Genomic DNA, 22180 nt, shown 5'->3' on the forward strand with positions numbered 1-22180 from the left:
TAACTCCGGCTTTGGCCTCAGATTCCTGAGAAGATCTGGAGGCTGCGGGAAAAGATGGCCGACCGATTGTTGACGCGCTTGTGGGGTCTGACCGTCAGCCTATTGATATTCAGGACACGCTGGGGGGGTCAAACCTCGGCTGTCAGTTGCTGCCGTGTTTCCTTGAGTCGCCCGCTCAAAGCGAGCCCCCCCCCCCCTGAGAGCGAGCTCGAGTACAGAGACGCCCCAAATGTGAGAGAGCCGCTGAGCTGCAGCGGGAAAACCAAACCTGCAAGAAAGAAGCTTCATTTATCATCAGGAAGACAAAACGCTTTCAAAAGAAGCAAATCCAGATAAAATCTGTTTTTAGACCAGAAGAAGCACAAGCCGTCACTTTAAAGACACGATTTGATGAAGATGGTGCTTTTGGGGGTTTAGGTGTTCCTACTTTAACCCCTTTAGACAGAAAATCAAGATTAAAACTGCATTTCTGAGTTTTTCTTATTCAAATCTTAGTGAATCAGGAGCAAACGACATTATTGTGACGTAGAAAATACGCTGGGCGGGGCCACAAGCTTCATGCTCCGCCCCATTCTGATCATCCACCTGCAGACAAGACTGAAAACTGTTGTTTGCAGACAGAATTGTTGGCCAGTTTGGGTTTTATAGAAAAACCAACAGAATTTTTCTGTTTTAACCGGAAATATTCCGTCGGTTTTCCTCATGTTTGTTTTATTATTGTTGTCGTTTTGTGGAATAAACTGAATCTGTTCTACTTTGACATTTTTAAATTCAAAAGCATCAATCAAAGTTTTGGAGCAGACTCCTCCTCTCTGATTGGTCTGACCGTAGTCATGTGACCTTCACGGGTGTCGCGGCGTGAAACTGGACAAAACTCTGAACTCGGACTCACATCTTCACGTAGGGATCGGAGAATCCGTTCACGTCCATGGCTGCCAGATGGGCGCACCGCTTCACCGCCACACAGAGTCCGCCGTTACGCCGGCCATCGCCCCTCCCTCGCCCGTCACCGTCGGGATCCTCGGGACTGACCGGAGGTAGAAACTGCAGGGACAGGAGAAGGCGGCCCCTCTCCTCCAGGCTGTGCAGCTGTTCGTTCTCCCACTGCAGACCAGGATGAGGAGGGGGAGGAGTCACAACCAAAGACCGTCATCTGAACAGGTTAGTCTGGATCATCGGGGGGGGGAGTGTAACCCTGCAGGCTCCTCATTCTGCATGAGGCCAGCAGGAGCACCGCCTCCTTATTACCATTCAGTCCTCCTCCGCTGCACGACAAAGCTAAAGTTCTGTTTAAGCAGAGGAGGAAGTCCGACAGAGTTCTGCAGAACCAAGGGGGTTCTGGATGGGGAGGGGTCACAGAGGCTACTCAGCTTAGAGCAGGGGTGTCCAATTCCAGGCCTCAAGGGCCGGTGTCCTATATGTTTTCCAATCAACCTGCCGTTGAAGCTCCTTATTGGCTAAACACACCTGATCCAGGTGATCAACAGCAAATGAGGCAGGGTTTCTGGAAAACCAGCAGGTTGCCGGCCCTTGAGGGCTGGATTTGGACGCAGCTGGCTTAGAGGAAGAGGAGGAGCTCCAAAGAAAAGCAGATCAATGGTTTTCTGCAGCAGCCTGACCAATAAAAATGACTCCAGTGATTGATTAACAGGAGATGGTCGGGTCTGTAACAGAAAAAAAGGCGTGTCTGTTTGACAGAAATGAGACTGTCTGTGTTTGATTGACAGAAGAGGTGTGTCTGTGTTTGATTGACAGGACAGGTGTGTCTGTGTTTGATTGACAGAAGAGGTGTGTCTGTGTTTGATTGACAGGAGAGACGTGTCTGTGTTTGATTGACAGGATAGTTGTGTCTGTAATTGATTGACAGAAGAAACATGTCTGTGTTTGATTGACAGAAGAGGCATGTCTGTGTTTGTTTGACAGAAGGGGTGTGTTTGATTGACAGGAGAGGTGTGACTGTGGTTGATTGACAGGAGAGGTGTGTCTGTGTTTGATTGACAGAAGAGTTGTGTCTGTGTTTGATTGACAGAAGAAACATGTCTGTGTTTGATTGACAGAAGAGGCATGTCTGTGTTTGTTTGACAGAAGGGGTGTGTTTGATTGACAGGAGAGGTGTGACTGTGGTTGATTGACAGGAGAGGTGTGTCTGTGTTTGATTGACAGAAGAGTTGTGTCTGTGTTTGATTGACAGGAGAGACGTGTCTGTGTTTGATTGACAGGAGAGACGTGTCTGTGTTTGATTGACAGGACAGGTATGTCTGTGTTTGATTGACAGAAGAGACGTGTCTGTGTTTGATTGACAGGAGAGACGTGTCTGTGTTTGATTGACAGGACAGGTGTGTCTGTGTTTGATTGACAGGATAGGTGTGTCTGTGTTTGATTGACAGAAGAAATGTGTCTGTGTTTGATTGACAGAAGAGGTGTGTCTGTGTTTGATTGACAGAAGAGAGGTGTCTGTGTTTGTTTGACAGAGGGGGTGTGTTTGATTGACAGGAGAGGTGTGACTGTGTTTGATTGACAGAAGAGGTGTGTCTGTGTTTGATTGACAGAAGAGGTGTGTCTGTGTTTGATTGACAGAAGAGGCGTGTCTGTGTTTGATAAACAGGAGAGGTGTGTCTGTGTTTGATTGACGGAAGAGGCGTGTCTGTGTTTGATAAACAGGAGAGGTGTGTCTGTGTTTGATTGACAGAAGAGGTGTGTTTGTGTTTGATTGACAGGACAGGTGTGTCTGTGTTTGATTGGCAGGACAGGTGTGTCTGTGTTTGATTGACAGGACAGGTGTGTTTGTGTTTGACAGAAGAGGCGTGTCTGTGTTTGATTGACAGGATAGGTGTGTCTGTGTTTGATTGACAGAAGAAATGTGTCTGTGTTTGATTGACAGAAGAGGTGTGTCTGTGTTTGATTGACAGAAGAGGTGTGTCTGTGTTTGATTGACAGAAGAGGCGTGTCTGTGTTTGATAAACAGGAGAGGTGTGTCTGTGTTTGATTGACGGAAGAGGCGTGTCTGTGTTTGATAAACAGGAGAGGTGTGTCTGTGTTTGATTGACAGGATAGGTGTGTCTGTGTTTGACAGAATAGGCGTGTCTGTGTTTGATTGACAGAAGAGGCGTGTCTGTGTTTGATAAACAGGAGAGGTGTGACTGTGTTTGATTGACAGAAGAGGTGTGTCTGTGTTTGATTGACAGAAGAGGTGTGTCTGTGTTTGATTGACAGGACAGGTGTGTCTGTGTTTGATTGGCAGGACAGGTGTGTCTGTGTTTGATTGACAGGAGAGGTGTGTCTGTGTTTGATTGACAGAAGAGGTGTGTCTGTGTTTGATTGACAGGACAGGTGTGTCTGTGTTTGATTGGCAGGACAGGTGTGTCTGTGTTTGATTGACAGGACAGGTGTGTTTGTGTTTGACAGAAGAGGCGTGTCTGTGTTTGATTGACAGAAGAGGCATGTCTGTGTTTGATTGACAGGAGAGACGTGTCTGTGTTTGATTGACAGGAGAGACGTGTCTGTGTTTGATTGACAGGACAGGTGTGTCTGTGTTTGATTGACATAAGAGGCGTGTCTGTGTTTGATTGACATAAGAGGCGTGTCTGTGTTTGATTGACATAAGAGGTGTGTCTGTGTTTGACATAAGAGGTGTGTCTGTTGTTGGTCTTTGTTTGTGATATTTTTCTGTATTTTATGAAACCAGAGTCTTTTTTTCTTTGTTTTAGTTTGTTTTTGGGTCACATGACTGCAGCTTCCTCTGGTGACCTCGGCTCTGAAAACACATCTATGCACAGTTCTGTGTAAGTATTGTCGGTGTTTGAGCTCGGGTCAGATTTATTTTGCACTACCAATTAGTTTAATGAATGATTTTGTTTGGCTTGAAAATGATTAGAAATGAGGTGAGAACTAAACATATTCCTGAATGGAAGGAAGTTTCTGGTGAAAGCTGCTGGTTTCAGAGAAACTCTGATCCCTGCTAGTGTTGCTTTTGTGTTTTGGCGAGCAGAGAGTCATTAGGAAATGCTGCTGTTTGTGTTCCTCTTTGTTAGAACACCTGTTCAGGTCCGGGCGGCTAATGAGCTCAGACAGGCTTAGCGTGGTCTCTGCCTCCACTGATCCACATTCGTTTTCTTCCGAGGAGACGCAGCCGGCAGACTTCACGCTGTTCTCTCTCATTTTCTCCTCGGTCACAGGAAACCGGAGAAAAATCCCTCCAGCTTCTGAGCGCTGCAAACCAGCAGGGCTGGGCTTTCATTTCCAAACTTCACCAACATTTTAGGTCAGAAATCATATCAACACTTTCATTTCCTCTCGTTAGACAAATGAACAGCTGAGACGAACAGTTGGACCATTTCTGAAGAGCAGCTGATGAAGAACAACGACAGACTGTGAATCGTTTGGGTCACAACTGCAGATTTCTGCTCAAAAACAAACTTGTGCACTAAAAATGCTAAGAAGCAACATAAATGATCTGTAAACGTTAAAACAGTGAAGTAAATGAGACGTTTGCCGAGGATCTAAAGATGAGAGCTACTAATCCATGATTATCTGCTAAACTAGTAATTCTACATGAAAGTCTAACGACAAAGAGAAGAAATAAAGAAAACTACTGTCAAAAAACACAGAAAGGTTCAAATCTTCTTATCTTAACGCAGAGAAACAGAGAAATGCTGGATCAGCTAAAGACAGAGAAGACAGATTCTGTTGGAAGGAAGACTCTCAAAGAGAAGAACCCGCCTGAATCCATGTTGCTCTGGACTCTGGACCGGGATCCTGCTGAAGTGAACATCTACCTGCTCTCCAGGGGCCTCATTTCTAAAGGTTGCGTACGCACAAAAGAAGGCGTACGTCACTCTCTACGCAATAGTTGAGATTTATAAAAAGCAAACTTGACGGGAAAATGTGCGGTCCTTCACGCTCTGACCCAGGTGTACGCACAAAAACGGGTGAAATGAGAAACGGCGACGCCGTCGGCAGATGGAAGAAACACGTGAAAGTGAAAATGACAATACTGCCTCTCAGAAATAACATGAAGACTTCACAAAGCAAGTCTGACAATTAACAGCTACACCAACACCCGTTTGATCGATCAGCAGTGAAACAAACAAAAAAATCAAACAAAAATTACAATAGAAATACAAATGAACACTTATTTGCAAAAAGAAAAGTGAAATATGTTCTGCAATATTGGCATGTTGTGCAATTCATCCTCATAAATAATATAGTTAACAGAATGAAATAATGTACAAAACTGATATTCTCCTCAATGTGTCCGTCTGGAGGAGCAGATATAGGTGCAGATAGACAGACGGACATATTAATTGTCCACTGGGGAAATTTGTTTTCATAGTAAAACATTTCTTCATAAGCTACAGAATTATGGTATTCATGCATATGCCTTTAGTTTGTTTTATTTTTGGTAAAACAATGTATGGCGTATGTCTCAACCATTCAGAAAGCAACAAGAAATTACATTTGCTGATCAATTTCCCATTTCCACGTCGATTATTACCGACATCTGCAGCTTGTCAGATGTAATTAAATGGAGGGAAATAAAATGCCCCATCACAATGCGTAATGACGCACAATGGCTGATGTTGTGCTCTTAGAAGATGTGGCAAATGGAAGAATTCAGAGTGAACGCATCTTTAGACAGCAAGAAGACTTGCTGGCAAACAAGGACGAGTGGCTTATGAGCCGGTTCTGACTTCCTCCAGCCGTCCTGTTGGACCTCTGCGGGCTTTTGGGCCTGGCGTTACAGAAGAGCACTCGGAGGAACCACGCGTGTCACCCGGTGCATCTGGCGCTCTGCCTCGACTTTGATGTCCGATCATTTCTTTCATTTCTTCTTTATTTCGGCCACGGTCCGAGGTTGTGAGGCTACAGTATTTACGGTGTCTGCCACCGTTTGCCACTCACGTGCCTTTTTGGCATTAGTAACGCCCACACTGTTCCCTCCAAACAACATTATTCTCCTCTTTTCCACCTCGCCAACGATAACTTCTACTTCACATTGAGTGAAGTTACGTTTTTTTGATTTCCTCTCTGTGTTTGCCATGATTTCACAATCAATGAATATTGAATACCGTGCGTTTCACGGACTATATATGGGCAGCTATGGGCGTGTCATGAAGCCGCAAAAGCTGCGCTGCATTTAGAATTGGTTGTCATTTATTAAGGGAAAGATGCGTAGGATGTGCGTGCGCACGGTTTTATAACTCCGAATATTTCTGTGCGTACGCACGTCCTATGTTTCATCCGTACGCCACTTCTGACGCAAATCCTACGCAAAGTTTTAGAAATGAGGCCCCAGGTACGCCGGGGTGCTGAATCTTCACGCCACGCATCAATCAGTTCTCCGTCTGAGCCAATAGCCGGCGTGCTGACGTTCTTCTCAGCCAATCACGAGGAAATTCAAAGATGTTTGTCTATCTAGACACGTCGCCCTGTTCCCTCCTCTTCGGTCTTCGCTTCAGTGCGATTTGGCCTTAAACACCATCAGGGTCTCTGGACTCGCCTCACCCCAAACAAGCAAGTGTCTCCAGCCAAAGACTATTTCACAGGCAGAGTCCTGCTTCACTCTGAATCTTTCAGTCCCATTTCTCCGTGTTGGAACGTCTTCTGCAGACTCAGATCCGTGGCCGCAGACAGCGATCTCTGAACCTGCTGTCTGCAGCTCGCCACAGCAGAAACGGGTTTGACGCTTTGCAGCTTCTGCTTGATGTAAATCAAGTTTTCCTCACCTCTCTCAGGTAGCAGGAAATCCCTCGCAGGGCCTCCCCCACAGCTGATGGGGAGGGCAGCTTGAGGGGGAGACAAAGGTCGGTTTCAGTAAAACATCCAGGAAGTGAAAGACGAGGAGGTTTTCTGCAGATCCTCCACCCAAACGTTACCGGAGGCGGATGTTCCAGGCAGGTGTGGAAGTGTTTGGTCACGTTGGGCTTCAGACGCTTCAGAGGAACCCGAGACTCACCGATCAACTCGTTATGAGTCAGCTTGTCTTCATCGCACACGGTTAACCTGCAGGTGAGACGGAGAGGAAATGGAGAGGAAATACAGAGGAAACGGAGAGGAAGTACAGAGGAAACGGAGAGGAAACTGAGAGGAAACGGAGAGGAAATACAGAGGAAACGGAGAGGAAATACAGAGAAAACGGAGAGGAAGTACAGAGGAAACGGAGAGGAAACTGAGAGGAAACGGAGAGGAAATACAGAGGAAATACAGAGGAAACAGAGAGGAAATACAGAGGAAACGGAGAGGAAGTACAGAGGAAATGGAGAGGAAATACAGAGGAAACGGAGAGGAGATACAGAGGAAACGGAGAGGAAACGCACAGGAAATACAGAGGAAACGGAGAGGAAGTACAGAGGAAATGGAGAGGAAATACAGAGGAAACACACAGGAAATACAGATGAAACAGAGAGGAAATACAGAGGAAACGGAGAGGAAGTACAGAGGAAACGGAGAGGAAGTACAGAGGAAACGGAGAGGAAATACAGAGGAAATGGAGAAAAGAAAGAAATAGAAATAGAGGGAAATAGAGGAGTAACAAAGAGAATATGAAGGAAACACAGAGAAGAATTTTAGATGGAACAGGAAATGAACAAAGGAAAACAACACCACAGGAAGATTTAAGGATGAGTAGAATGAAACCTGATGCAAAGAAATACACGAAATAAATGAGAACAAGAAAACGTGTAAAGAAATCCAGGAAGCACAGAGGGGGAAGGGGGGGGGGGGTGTTTCTGCTTCCACCAAGAACAAATTTGTTGTTTTTCAGGAATCAGGATGTATTCCAGTGTCCTAAATTGAAGCCGTCTTCAAGATTTAAAGAGATTTAAATTCAGAATAAACAGAAAAAATCTGATTTAAAGTGCAGGAACATCAAGAGCTAAATGGAAAACCTTTCTCTATTTTGTTGCTGGGGAGGTTCTAAAGGTCATTCTGGGCTGAGTAACAGCTTTACTGTCATGTGGGGAACCGCCAGAGGAACCACAGCTCCAACCAGACGTCAGGAAACGTCCTGCTGCCACTCACTGCCACGTGCACGCCGCCACACATGCACACACCTGAGCGTTTTCCTGTGCATGTCCTCCTCTGTGATCCCGACGTAGATCAGCGTCTCGTTCCAAACCGGATTCAGGGAGTTCCGGATCGTCTTTGTCTTCAGCTTGTTGGCCTGACGACAAACAGAACAGAACATAAACACACTAAAGAACACACACAAAACAACACACACACCAAAGAACACACACACAAACCACCGACCTTCAGGTTGCATCTCACCTTTGAGGCTCCGGGCAGCAGGTGCAGTTTGACGTACGGGTCGGCCAAACCGTTAAAGTCCATCGGCTTCAGACCCTGGAACACAAAGTTCACTGAGACCTGCAGTGACCTGCTGTGACCTGCAGTGACCTGCTGTGACCTGCTGTGACCTGCGGTGACCTGCTGTGACCTGCAGTGACCTGCTGTGACCTGCAGTGACCTGCAGTGACCTGCAGTGACCTGCTGTGACCTGCAGTGACCTGCAGTGACCTGCGGTGACCTGCGGTGACCTGCAGTGACCTGCTGTGACCTGCGGTGACCTGCGGTGACCTGCGGTGACCTGCAGTGACCTGCTGTGACCTGCAGTGACCTGCTGTGACCTGCGGTGACCTGCTGTGACCTGCGGTGACCTGCTGTGACCTGCGGTGACCTGCAGTGACCTGCTGTGACCTGCGGTGACCTGCAGTGACCTGCAGTGACCTGCAGTGACCTGCTGTGACCTGCGGTGACCTGCAGTGACCTGCTGTGACCTGCGGTGACCTGCAGTGACCTGCTGTGACCTGCGGTGACCTGCAGTGACCTGCAGTGACCTGCAGTGACCTGCAGTGACCTGCTGTGCCCTGCGGTGACCTGCAGTGACCTGCTGTGACCTGCTGTGACCTGCAGTGACCTGCGGTGACCTGCGGTGACCTGCGGTGACCTGCAGTGACCTGCGGTGACCTGCGGTGACCTGCAGTGACCTGCGGTGACCTGCAGTGACCTGCAGTGACCTGCTGTGACCTGCAGTGACCTGCAGTGACCAGCTGTGACCTGCGGTGACCTGCAGTGACCTGCTGTGACCTGCGGTGACCTGCTGTGACCTGCGGTGACCTGCAGTGACCTGCGGTGACCTGCAGTGACCTGCGGTGACCTGCAGTGACCTGCAGTGACCTGCAGTGACCTGCTGTGCCCTGCAGTGACCTGCTGTGACCTGCAGTGACCTGCAGTGACCTGCTGTGACCTGCAGTGACCTGCGGTGACCTGCAGTGACCTGCGGTGACCTGCAGTGACCTGCGGTGACCTGCAGTGACCTGCTGTGACCTGCGGTGACCTGCAGTGACCTGCAGTGACCTGCTGTGACCTGCGGTGACCTGCAGTGACCAGCTGTGACCTGCGGTGACCTGCAGTGACCTGCTGTGACCTGCGGTGACCTGCTGTGACCTGCGGTGACCTGCAGTGACCTGCGGTGACCTGCAGTGACCTGCTGTGACCTGCGGTGACCTGCAGTGACCTGCAGTGACCTGCTGTGACCTGCGGTGACCTGCAGTGACCAGCTGTGACCTGCGGTGACCTGCAGTGACCTGCTGTGACCTGCGGTGACCTGCTGTGACCTGCGGTGACCTGCAGTGACCTGCGGTGACCTGCAGTGACCTGCGGTGACCTGCGGTGACCTGCGGTGACCTGCGGTGACCTGCTGTGCCCTGCGGTGACCTGCGGTGACCTGCGGTGACCTGCGGTGACCTGCGGTGACCTGCTGTGACCTGCAGTGACCTGCTGTGACCTGCAGTGACCTGCAGTGACCTGCTGTGACCTGCGGTGACCTGCGGTGACCTGCGGTGATCTGCAGTGACCTGCAGTGACCTGCAGTGACCTGCAGTGACCTGCAGTGACCTCGTCTGTCATTTATAATATTAAAGCTTCAAAATGGAACCAACAGGATTCAGTCTGAAACAAACATCAGGCTTTGAAAAATATGAATAAAGTTTAGAAGTTTTTATTAGCAATAATTTAACAAATTGAGATTCAGATTTTTAAAGACCCATTAAAGTCTTTGAACATCAGTTCCTTCAGTTTTTTTCAGACGCTGACATCCAAACGTTCTTCAGGTGAAGCTCCGTCACGCGTGTCACAGACACTTTTGTCGTCCCGGATGTTTTACCATCAGAATGAATGAGTTTAAATTCGGTGAATTCATGGCTGTTTTTTCTGAATTTGAGATTAATGGAAGAAACTGCCCCCCCCCCCCCCCCCAGGTGTATCTTAGAGAAAAGCTCATCAGACTGGATCATGATGAGAAATTGAACTTTAATGTCTTTCAACAACTTTGACATTTAAACCTTCAGCAGCTGCAGACCCCCCCCCCCCCCCCCCCCCCAGACACACACACACCACCTACAATTATTTTATTTCTGGTGAGGAGGGGGCCGTGACCTTCTGAGTGAAATCCAATCTTAATGTGACAGAAATGATGATCCAGTGGAACGAACGGCGACGAAGACTCTAAGATCTGACAGATGTTACCCTGATGGAGGGGGGGGGGGGGGGGGGGGGGGTCAGTGTGGAAACGTCCAAGATGAACGTGAGGATCTGAGGACGTTTATCCGGACACGTTTCCCATAAACCATTGCAGCTGCAGCACAACAGCAGCTTCTCCGATATACAAGAGCTGTTCCCAAACTCAGCTGTTCTGCAGATGCTGATCCAGCCACGCCCTCTGTCTGTCTGTGCGGGAGGCCCCGCCCACAGGAGCGTCCACCCTAGTGCTCCATGCGGTCCAGATTAGTGCAGATGCTTCTGGTGACAGTTTTAGTCATGTGACTTGAAGAGGAGCAAAACATCAGAGTGCTTCAGCCTTTATCATGAGAACGTTTGGGGACAGGATAAAAACGTTCATAAATGATCAATGTTACAGGACCGCCGCTTTATTTGTCCATTTCTGAGTTGATGTTTCAGTGAACGGAGGCTTGGCTGTAGAACCGGCCCCCCAGTGGTCAGCCGCTGAACCACCCCGGCTTTGGTTTGTGTGCTTCAAACCGGAAGTCAAGGGTTTAAAACGCGATGAGCTGCCTGTCAGACGTCCAGCCGGCGGCGGCGCCTGGACTGAAAGCTCCCCGTGGACACAGAGGCTGTGCAGCAGCGAGGGGAGCTGTCAGGGAGGGGGGGCACTCATTGACATTAAAGTGGTCCTCAAATAGAAGAACGACTCCTGAAGACAGGAGTCCAGATCCTCTCCCTCCCTGAGACGGTGGAGCAGCGTCCTCCTCAGTGAGACGCACGTCTGCAGGAATGCTAATGAGAACCTTCAGCGGCGGCGACACGGGTCACGTGGAGCGGAACCAACCCAGACCCGCCTCACAGCTGAAGATCACATGACATCTTCTTCATCAGACGGTTTGATCACAGACCCTCCTCATCAGCAACTGAGATGAATCTTTCTGGACTGAACAAATCTCCCTTTTCTTTGTCCCGCCCACTTTCTGCACATTGTAGAGGTGGGCGGAGCAAACTCCCGTCAACCTCCCCGTCTCATTTCAGGATTTCAGGATTCATTTTGGTTGTTGGAGCTTATCTGTTTGGTGGGTAAATGTCTGCGGTTAGGTTCGGAGCAGGCTAATTCCTGGGGGCAGACCCTGTGAACCCTGGAGGTGTTTTTGCTTTGTGCCCACCTGCTCCTCCTGCTGCTCCTGCTCCTCCTGCTGGCTCTGCAGCCTCAGGCGCCGCTTATCTCACCTCTAACATTAAACTCTCACTCTGGAGTCAGAGAGAGGCCGTGCACACGCACGTGCACACGCACACACAGCTCACCTTTGTAAGCATTTCTCTGCAGACCCCCCCCCCCCTGAAAGCCTGCTCCTCAGGAGAACCATCAGTGTCTGTGAGGATCATAAATCTGAATATTTTCTTGTTGACGTTATGAAATGAAAGACGGATGAGATTCTTTTATCATCACTATCATTTTCATTATCATTTATTATCAGAGTCACTTTCTGGTTTCTATTTTTGGACAGTTTAGAAAAACTCATTTATGAAAATAAAAGCTGTGATTGAATTAAACCTGAAAAGAACCGGACAATCCAGCAGAGGAAGAAACCAAAAAACACGATGAAGTTCATGACTTTCCACAGATAAACCGGATTACGTTCTCATTCCACGGATGAATTTCCTGCTTTAGAGGAACCGACGGTTCTGCCTTTGTCTTCAGTTATTGTTTCTGTGATGAGTCTGTCTCTTTTCTGGGATAATATTAAGATTAACCTCCCCCCGCCTGTTCGGATGAGACGTTATCACCATCAAGAACGTCTCGTTTGGACACAATCCCCTTCATCAGTGATGCAGCCACATGTTGTCCCTGACGCACAGAGATCCCTCCAGTTTTTCTGAATCTTTAATGATGTTTCTCTTATTTTACGTTCTCCAGTGTTTCCCTCTTAAAGGTTCTTGAACTTCCACTCCTTCACAGACTGAAGATCTGACCTTTTAGGCTCCGCCTCCAACAGGCATAACCAGCTAACCAGACGGATGTTAAAATAACTCATTTCTGCTCTTGTCAAACTTTCCTGAGAGCAGAAAAATGTCACTTTTAAACATCTGGGTGGTTTAAGTTCTGCTGGGAACAAAATATTTGGTCATTTGAGCTTAAAGTTTTGTTTGTTTTGTTTGGTTTATATTTCCAAATATCCAGCTTTCTCAGTGTTTTGGAACGATTCATTTGAGAAACGTTCTGGATGAAATGAAAATCTTCTGTTCTTTTTCTGTCTGTAGAAAACCTTTCATCCCTTCAACAGTTCAGATCAAATCCTAGACTGAGGCGTTTTTTTTCGCCGAAGACTAAAATCTCTGTGGAATCTGTGAAACTGGTGTCAGCCTCCTCATCCTCACTCGCCTACATGACAACCAGCGGCTGCAGCCTCACCTTGGCCTTCAGAACGGTGCAGTGGAGCTCGCTGGAGATCTGCTCGTACCTCAGCTCGAACTCCAGCGTTCCCAGAGCAGCTGTGGAGGAGAACCGGCTCGAGTCGTTAGAGAGCGCCGGGAAAAAGACGGAGACCAGGAGAAACATGCAGGAGAGCAGATGAAGCGGGAGGTGATGGAGCAACGCCGTTCACACTGACCCAATACAACATACACACCTGAAGGCACCAAAACTCCTGAGGAGCCAACACACCAGGAGTTCTTTAAATCCAACAACCCTGCGCTTGCTCAAGTCTAGGTCTCAAATGCGGAAGGTTCTGGGACTCATCTGCAGACTCCAAAAAGAACAAAAACCCTGAAGCAGACCTGGAAGCGCCTGGAAAGGTCCTGCATGTTTAACAGCTACTCTTTAGGGGGCGCTATTGCCTCCAAGCTTGAGATACACAATCAAAGTTCTCTAAGAGGGAATCCCACTACAACCTTAATGTGTCATGTGACCACATCTCATCTCCCTCCATCCTTGATGCTACGTAAAACTCTGATAATATAGTGGAGATTTGACATTAACTGGGTTTCTGGGCTGCACCGTGGTGTAGTGGTTAGCACTCTCATTTGACAGTGAGAAGGTTCAAACGTTTGACTGATCTTCCATAAACTCCAACCTGAACCTAGAAGAACTTTCACCATCTTTGAATTTCTGCAGAAGTCTGCTGGCTGTTGCTTCATTGACCTGCAGATGTTTTAGGGAATCAAAAATGGCATCATGTAAAACAAATATATAAAAGTTCAAATCTGAAGATTAAAATATAATTAATGTTAGAATGCAAATAAAGCCATTTATGTTTGAATTATTTTGTTGTTTTTTAAATAAACATTTGAAGGTTAAAAAATTATAAACAAAAGGAAAACATTTTCCTTCTATTCTCCCATTTAGCTGAAAAAATCTTTGCTGTTGAGCTTCAAACAAGAGGAGAAATCTGGGCCGGGTCAGAAATGGTTCTGCCCGCTGTTACAGTAGCCAGACTGGATCCAGATGTTGTCAGTCTAACGTGGTCTCAGTTTCGCTTGTGGTGGTTTTACTGGTCCAGTATCATGCTGGACCGTACTCGACCCGCATCATATCTGAGCTCTAAACCTAAAACCTAACCAGAAAACCACATCAATGCAAATCAACCTGAAGGTCCTCAAATAGTTGGTGTGGATCACAGTCACAGTCCTGATGATGTCACAAATACGAGAACACAAACACACACTAACACACAAATGGAAGCACACACACACAGTAACACAAACACCCACAGACACACACCAACAAACACAGACACACAGACACATGCCGACAGCGAGGCTCACTGCAGTCGTCACTGTCATCGCTGTTGATTTCCACAGACGTGTCCATGCTGCTGTTCTGGGACAAAGAGCCACCGCCCCACCCGCGGTGCGCCCGCAGAGGAGACAGCAGGTGAGCTCCGCCCATCGCTGATGCCACTGGCGGGCTGAGGGCCACGGGGGAAGTGTTGGGGGGAGGAGACAGGGAGGGGTTTGGGGAAAGGGGTGTGGGGGAGGTGGGGGACAGGCGGGGGAAGTAGGCGGAGATCTGTCGGATGGGTCTGATGGGGCCGGGGCAGACGTCAATGGCCATGTGTTCTTGGATGGAGATGCTGAGCTTCTTTCCTCTCTGCACCGTCATAGAGTCTGGAAACACAGAGAGAATCCGGAACGTCCTCAAGATTCTGCTAGAAATTAAAGGTTCTGCTAGCAGTTCAAGGTCCTGCTAACAGTTCAAGGTCCTGCTAACAGTTCAAGGTTCTGCTAACAGTTCAAGGTTCTGCTAACAGTTCAAGGTTCTGCTAACAGTTCAAGGTCCTGCTAACAGTTCAAGGTCCTGCTAACAGTTCAAGGTTCTGCTAACAGTTCAAGGTTCTGCTAACAGTTCAAGGTCCTGCTAACAGTTCAAGGTTCTGCTAGCAGTTCAAGGTCCTGCTAACAGTTCAAGGTCCTGCTAACAGTTCAAGGTTCTGCTAACAGTTCAAGGTTCTGCTAACAGTTCAAGGTTCTGCTAACAGTTCAAGGTCCTGCTAACAGTTCAAGGTTCTGCTAACAGTTCAAGGTCCTGCTAACAGTTCAAGGTCCTGCTAACAGTTCAAGGTCCTGCTAACACTGTAGCATTGCCACATAAACATAGGATTGTCATTTTACTGTTGAGACAATGGACAGTAAATGCACTCCAAATTAGCCACAAATATTAATGGTCCAGTATTTCATTTTTGTCACCGTATGAGCACCTTATAAAAGTTTGATTTTATGTATTTGTGTTTAGACTATGTTTATCTTTCAATAATAGTCTATTTGTGAACTACAAATATGGCGGCCAAAAGACTTCCTGCCGGTGACTTCCGGTCTCTCAGGTGTGTGGTTGATTACAGCTAATGACAGCACAAATAGGGGGGGAGGCGGAGCCAAGCGAAGGAGGAAGGAGAGGAACGTCTGAGTGACGCTATCACTGCCGCTTCAGGGATGGATTAAAAAACAATGGAGGTTTCTCTGGATAACGGTTGAAGGATGTACCGGAACTTTCTGCCACTCTTTGAAAGGTCTTCCCTTTTCTTGGAAAGTATTACGATACCCGAATCAACTAATCTGGTAAGAAGTCGTTGTCCATCTGAACGCGGACGGAGCGTCACAAGCCAAACAAATCTTTGAGACTGCTTTGTCCTGAGAGACTAAAGACGTCAAAGAAACTTTAAAGAACGGAGTGTAAATAATAGAAAGACTGGAGGTATTTGGGTGCTGGTTCCTACTAAGGGTGATGTGTATATTTAAAAGTGAGGTTGTGTTGTGTTGGAGTTGTTTGGTATCAATGGAGAAAAAGAAACAAACACATACAGTAAGGAAAGTAGAACCCTGATTAAGGTTTGTAAATACTCTCATTTAATGCTGAGTGTTACAACAGTTCAAGGTCCTGCTAGCACCACAAGTCCTCACTGATCCAGGAGTTTTGGTTACGGCCCACATCCCAATCGTTACCCAATCACAAACTCCCTGTCCAGTCTGTCACGACCTTCAGACCTCAGACTTTTTGAGGATTTGTTAATCTTCAGGACTCAGTGTCCTACTTTACCAAAAGCCCCCTTAAAAGGAGAAGTTTTGTTTGTCAGACCACTGCAGAAATCTCATCTTCTCTGCAGTTTAGACGTTCCATCTTCTTCTTGTCAACAAATCAAAGAAAACCACAAAACCAGCTTTTATGTTTAGGATTCCTTGGGTGAGCATTTTCTTCCTTTTTTTGCTTGTTTCATGGAGGATATGAACAACTGCTGTGTAATTACACACTTTTACTGAAGGACTTTGGCTCCAGACCAAGGATGCATTTCCCAGCTGCATCAGAAACCTGCCCTGTCATTACATCACAGTGGCTTTGGACGGCGGTTGAATCCGCCTCCTGAACACAACAGGAAGGATGAGGGTGACTTTGATCAAAGGCTCACTCCTGAAACACAGAAACTGAGGGGATCTGGATGGGAAATGTCATGTGAAGACGTCTGATCTCCTGCAGCGACAGTCTGACTGCAGCCGTCACTGTCACAGAGGCTGATCTCCACTGACGTCTGCATGCTGCTGGTCAGAACCAAAGACACGTCCAATCCAGCCAACGTGGGCCAGCAGAGCCAAACACAACGTGAGGGGCCAAGAACCAGGAGGGACAAACAAAACCACATCCAAAAACTAGACTTTCACCTCAGGATCTTTGACGCAGATCTGGCTTTTTCCTCCTGGAGGGAATCGATGGGAAGTAGATTTCTGAACTAAAATGTCCCACTTTAAAGAAAATATAAACTCAAGTAAGACAATCTGACAAAAGCGAGAAATACGCCCAATCCAGAAACAAGTACCAAGTCAGGACCAAAGAGGGTCGAAGGCTCGCAGATACAATTTCAGAGCCTGTTCTACAGCCAGAACCAGAACTTTACAACTCAATGAAAGGACCAGTGACCCCACTCAAAGACCAGGATCCAGCAGCAAAGACAAAGTCAAGTACAGACCACCAAGTCCTGAGACAACATCAAGTCCTCCAACAGTTTCATGAAGTCAAACTTTGACCCATCTGATCTGTTCTGGAATGAGGAGGTCCTTTCAGAGGCAACCATTTAACACAAATTTAGTCAAATCAAAAACACCTAAACAAGTGAGGAGCAACAAGATCCAGATCCAACAGGTACCAATCCAGGATCAAAAAATGCTTCGAACCAACAGCCCCAAAGGAAATCTCAGTCAAACCAAATATTGGGTCAGAACCAAGAAGCTCCTTAGCCAAATCCAAAAACTATCAATGCACGACCATGATGTCTCAGTGTGACAGAGACGGAGGTGGACCACAGAACAGACTGACTAAAGAACAGCAAGAACCATGAAGAACAGAAGACAGACGGTAAATCCTTCATCCTCCGAGTATCTTCACCTGTCGGACCGCTTGGATGAGTGAAGAAACATTTCAGAAATGACGATTTTAAATTCAGACTCCACTTCAAGACAACGTCACCTGGAAAAATGAGAACCTTCACCGACATATTGCTTCACATTTTGGGGTGGAAACTCTGAAAACGATGCAGGAATATGAGAAAATGAATATTCAAGTCTTCATTAGACTCAACAGAACCCAACGTGTTCTTGTAGAGTTTTTCTGATGAATGACATAGATAAAGAAAATTAAGATTAAAACCGCAGAAACCGACTGTTTCTTCATTCAAATAGTTGTTAAAAGAGATCGTATTTGTGACATAAACTACAATCATAGGGCCAAAGTCTCCAGGCTCCGCCCCTTTCTGATCCTCCACCTGCAGACATATGGATCCATGAACGTCTTTGTCTTCCTGGTCTGAGCTGGAATCTGGATCAGAACTGGACGGATGGACGGATCTGATACTGCTGCTGTTTTTGTTGTACCAATAATGTTAGATTGGGGGTGTGAGGGGCTGTAAGCTAGAGGTAGGACGTGTAAATAAAGGGATGATAGGAAATTAGTGCAGGTTACTCTGTACCACAGCTTAGAGGTGAATTTCTAATGAGTTCATTAGACAGGTTTTTAGGATGTCGGCTAAAAACATCATGACTGTAATTAAACGAGCACTGGAACCGCTTTGAAAACAGATCAAAATATGATCGGAGTGGAACTTTAATGTTTTCTACACAACACATTTGCATATGAAAAGTTTAAAAGAATAAAAAATGTTCGTGACCAAACGTCCCAGTCCGCCAGCACCTCCGTGTCCTTCGATCTGGACCAGAACTAATCCGAATGAGCCGGGTCCAAGATTGTGCCTGAAGACCCGAGTCTCCATCCAGCAGCTCTGACGGATGGAGACTCCGGCTTGTTAGCAGTGATTGATGGTTCTGGTCCTCCGGCGGCAGAACAGCCTCACCACAGGTGCCCCCCCCCCCCCCCCCACACACACACACACACATCCGCACACACAGTCTGACTCCACACCTTCAGTTCCTCTCAGCTAAATGTCTCATTACAAGAAAACGCTCTGACTCTGAAACAAACTCCTTCCACAGAAGATCTGACACAATTTAGGCCCAAATGAGTCTCAGCAGACGTCTGCAGGACGCAGACAGCAGGTACCTAATAAGGAGGATGACTGTTTGTTTGTGCCAGAAACACTGAGGCGGGGGGCGGGGGGGGGGGGGGGGTCGCAGATGAAGAAAGCAGAAGGAAAAAAATCCCAGTGATGATGAGGAGGACAGGAAACAGACATGAATGAAGGGATGGATCCATTCTGACGGATTCATTCACGGATTGGTTGGTTGAATGGTTAATCAATATCAATCAATTGATCGATTGATTGATATTGATTGATCTTTACATGGCTGGTCTCACCACAGTTTTCTACATCTTTCTGTATTTTGAGCTACAAACTAGTAAAAAAAAGGGAAAGAAATTTCTGATTACATCCAAATTATGTGTCAGATAAAATATTCTGTTAAAAACCAAAATGTAGCATTTTCCAGAGCAGCAGCATTCAGGCCTCCTGCTGCACCTCCTGCTGCACCTCCTGCTGCTTTCTCAACATTTAGCCCCTATCGCTCATCTAGGAGCCGTAAAACAGTCGGATGGAGAAACGGTCTCCAGTGGGTGGGTGGAGGTGGCACCAGAGGGAGCGGACTGCTGGATCTGCTGAGCCTTGATGAGTCAGAACCAACCGGATCTCTGCTGAAGGACTTTGTTCTTATCTGGATTCTGGAGGAGGTCCGTGTTTGAACATGGTCCATCGCTGTCATCTATTCACCTTTGCACATTCATTTCATCTCTCCTGCTTTTGTTGCAGGCTGGTTTGTGAGAGGTGGGGGCTCGTCCGGGACAGGGACTGGGAGCTGATTAAAGGTTCTCAATGACTCCTTCAGGTTAGATCAGATTAAATGGATCTCTATGATGAAGACTTTATGCTGGAAACATTTCTATTCGTCTTTGTTCTCTGCTTGAAAAGCTCGTTTCGTTCTGGTGATTTTGAAGAAAACGTCCTCAGAAAAGTCTCATTAGCAGGAAACCTGAGGAAGTGGACTCTGTTCCAACACTCACTGCAGCAGCCTTTGGTGTGAAGATCTGATGAGGGACAAACTCCTGCAGAGGACGTTTAACGAGGCTGAAGCCCCCGTCAGTGCTGAATCAGAGACGGGGAGGAAGTCCGGACTCGCCTCCTCCTTCTGTGCTCCGCTGACTGCAGGAGCAGGTGGAGTTTAGCTGAAAGGAGGAGGAGAACCGCTGACCCGTCGGTCCTCACAGAGGCTCCTGTCAGCTGAAGCAGTTCTGGTGGGAGGAGCTGAGAAAAGGTCAGAATGTGAAGCTGAGATTATCTCTATTCTCAGAGCAGCAGAGCGCCCCCTGCAGTCCCTCTGAGACTGCGTTTCCTTCTGGCACGAGAACGTTCTTCAGGAGGTTCCTGCCGGTTCTTTTGGTTTTCACTCTTGGAGACCAGATTCTTCATGAAGCTCCTTCAGGTCAGATTGAGATCCTTGGATCAGTGACGTCATTCTGAAGGATTAAAGCTCCATTTAGACCTCATGCTGGTCTTTTACCTCTTTTGAAAACGTTACAGTGACTTTTTTACTCAGAAGGTTTTACATTTAAAACATTTCAACATTCTTCAAGCTAACTCAGTTCAGTCTGAAGCTCTCCTGGATCTGTTCTTCAGCGGCTTCAGTGTGTCAGAAATAAGACGGCAGTTTTCTTTACCCGTCTTTGCTTTTTCATTTTGCTGCAGCGTTTCTACAAAGCTTTGCTCGGTGCGGCGAGAAGCACGGCTGCCTCAGAACAAGAAGGTTCTGGTTCAAATCCAGAGTGACCCCCCCTTCAGCCCCGTGAACCTGCAGAGGACCGTGAGGGAACCGGAGACGCGTGGCGGTTTGCTGGGTTTCTACAGGAAATGGAATGTTTAGATGAAATATGGATTCAGGACGATGATGGGAATGCTGCACTCTGATGTCATGCAGGCTTTCAAAGTAAGAGCGTGGAGGTAAACTCAGCGTCCGTCTTTAGTTTCTGCAGTAAAAACTCTGACGCTCAGCATCCTCTTTCCTCTCTGGGTCATTCTGCTGAATATTATGTTCAGATGAAATAATTATGAGTCTCACCTGTCACATGACTCACACCTGTGAGGCCCGCCGCCTTTCTGTCACGGCCGTCACAATCATGCTAATTCAGGAAGCGGCGTTTATCAGCCCAAACATTCTCCCACATGAAAGGGAAATCTGGAGCGGCGTGCTGCCGTGGGATTACGGCGAGGCTCTGCGGCGCAGCGTTAAGCCCAGACGAATATGCTAATGGAAGCTGCCGCCCCTCTGCACGTCCTGCTCCTCACGCGTGTTCTCCTGCACACGGAGGTGAGCCTCTGGCCAGACGGCTGTCACTCTGCTGATGGCTGACTGACAGGTGTGAGAGGAGCTCTGATGACCGACCAGCACCCCACACCCCCAGAGTGGGACCGTGACCCCCTCCGTCAGCCGTGGAGCCGTGTTTGGAGGTCACTGAGGATGATGCACGGGATGAAGGCTGCGTTCACAAACATCTGTGAAACCAGGAGAATCTCTGACATCATGACAGTCCATCCATGTTTGGACCAGAACCAGCTTCTGGTGCAAAAACTGCACGTTTCCCAGAGGACACCTGTGCAGGTGAGGTCTGTGATGATGCGTCTGAGAAGGTCCCTTTACCTCCCGGTGGCGCTCTTCATCCACGCTCCTGGTCTCAGCGGGTTCTAAGCTCAGTGACTTCAGTTCAAATTCTTTTTGTTTATGCCGTTACCACGGCAACAGTTTTGTAGGGAAGGTGGTTCTCCTCCTCCTTTGGTTCTCCTCCTCCCTTTGGTTCTCCTCCTCCCTTGGTTCTCCTCCTCCCTTGGTTCTCCTCCTCCTTTGGTTCTCCTCCTCCCTTTGGTTCTCCTCCTCCCTTGGTTCTCCTCCTCCCTTTGGTTCTCCTCCTCCCTTTGGTTCTCCTCCTCCCTTTGGTTCTCCTCCTCCCTCACTGAAATGAACAGAAGTTCATCTGCAGGAGAACAGAGACCTTTGTTCTCAGGAGGACCAGAGATCTCCTGATTGGTCCAAACCAGAGTCCAGGTGAGCGTTCACACCTGCAGAACCAGGAGGACCATCAGAGGAGACGGTTCTGGATCAGACCAGAACTCAAACTACTAGATTTGGCTGAAGACTGTGGTTCTAGAGAGGTAAACATTATTTAAACCCTCCCAGATCTAACATCCACCTGTGGGGGGGTCACCTGATGGTCTGCCGAGCCCCCACCCCCGCCTGCCTCATCACAGGCTCAGAAGCATCTCCATGAAGCAGCTCACATGGCTCCTTCTGCAGAGGAGCTTGTCCTCCAGGATCCTCCTCAGCACCTCCTTAGTGTGGTTCCGTCTCCGTCATCAGACCACAGCAGGCGGCGTTCATGGGTTCAGCTTTTGTTGCCATGCAGACGTGATATCGATCGGATTCTCTGAAACAAGAGTCCAGATTTACCCCGATAGGGGCTTTATTAAGGCGGAGCCTCCACAGATGGCATCTCAGCCGCGGATCGAAACAAACGCCAACCGCCATGGAAACATGCCGCTTTCCTGAGGCATTTCCCACAATCCTCAGAGTTAAACGGCGAGGAGCCGACTTTCATTTTCCAGTTCAGTGTCAGTGTCCTCTGATCTCCAGACAAAACGGCGTTCTCCGGATAAACCGCTCTTTCAACAAATTCTGGATTCTGGAGGGAGAAAAT

At 47.8% G+C, this 22180-nt stretch overlaps 1 protein-coding gene and 1 long non-coding RNA gene across 4 annotated transcripts in view; one reads left to right on the forward strand and one right to left on the reverse strand.

Moving 5' to 3' along the window:
- Positions 1-22180, reverse strand: part of LOC101167710 (double C2-like domain-containing protein alpha) — a 37855-nt gene that overhangs the window by 11645 nt on the left and 4030 nt on the right. For both annotated transcript variants that reach the window (XR_002873616.1, XM_023957215.1), the window contains exons 2-8: positions 14272-14613; positions 12920-12999; positions 8269-8343; positions 8052-8161; positions 6876-7002; positions 6726-6785; positions 893-1104 (exon numbers count right to left, since the gene is read on the reverse strand). Coding sequence is in view for 1 of the 2 variants with exons in the window: in XM_023957215.1 (XP_023812983.1) it covers positions 893-1104; positions 6726-6785; positions 6876-7002; positions 8052-8161; positions 8269-8343; positions 12920-12999; positions 14272-14608 (1001 nt within the window). In the remaining variant the exon portion in view is untranslated. The remainder of the gene's footprint in view (positions 1-892; positions 1105-6725; positions 6786-6875; positions 7003-8051; positions 8162-8268; positions 8344-12919; positions 13000-14271; positions 14614-22180) is intronic.
- LOC105354487 lies at positions 1064-21292 on the forward strand. 2 transcript variants are annotated; one of them, XR_002873618.1, is made up of 5 exons: positions 1064-1161; positions 3708-3782; positions 19015-19168; positions 19248-19323; positions 19463-21292. It is a non-coding gene; the product is annotated as an uncharacterized LOC105354487 (long non-coding RNA). The 2 variants fall into 2 exon arrangements; XR_002873617.1 differs by having other exon boundaries at positions 19015-21292.

Source organism: Oryzias latipes, chromosome 8 (genome assembly GCF_002234675.1).
Source record: "Oryzias latipes chromosome 8, ASM223467v1".
Taxonomy (NCBI): Eukaryota; Metazoa; Chordata; class Actinopteri; order Beloniformes; family Adrianichthyidae; genus Oryzias; species Oryzias latipes.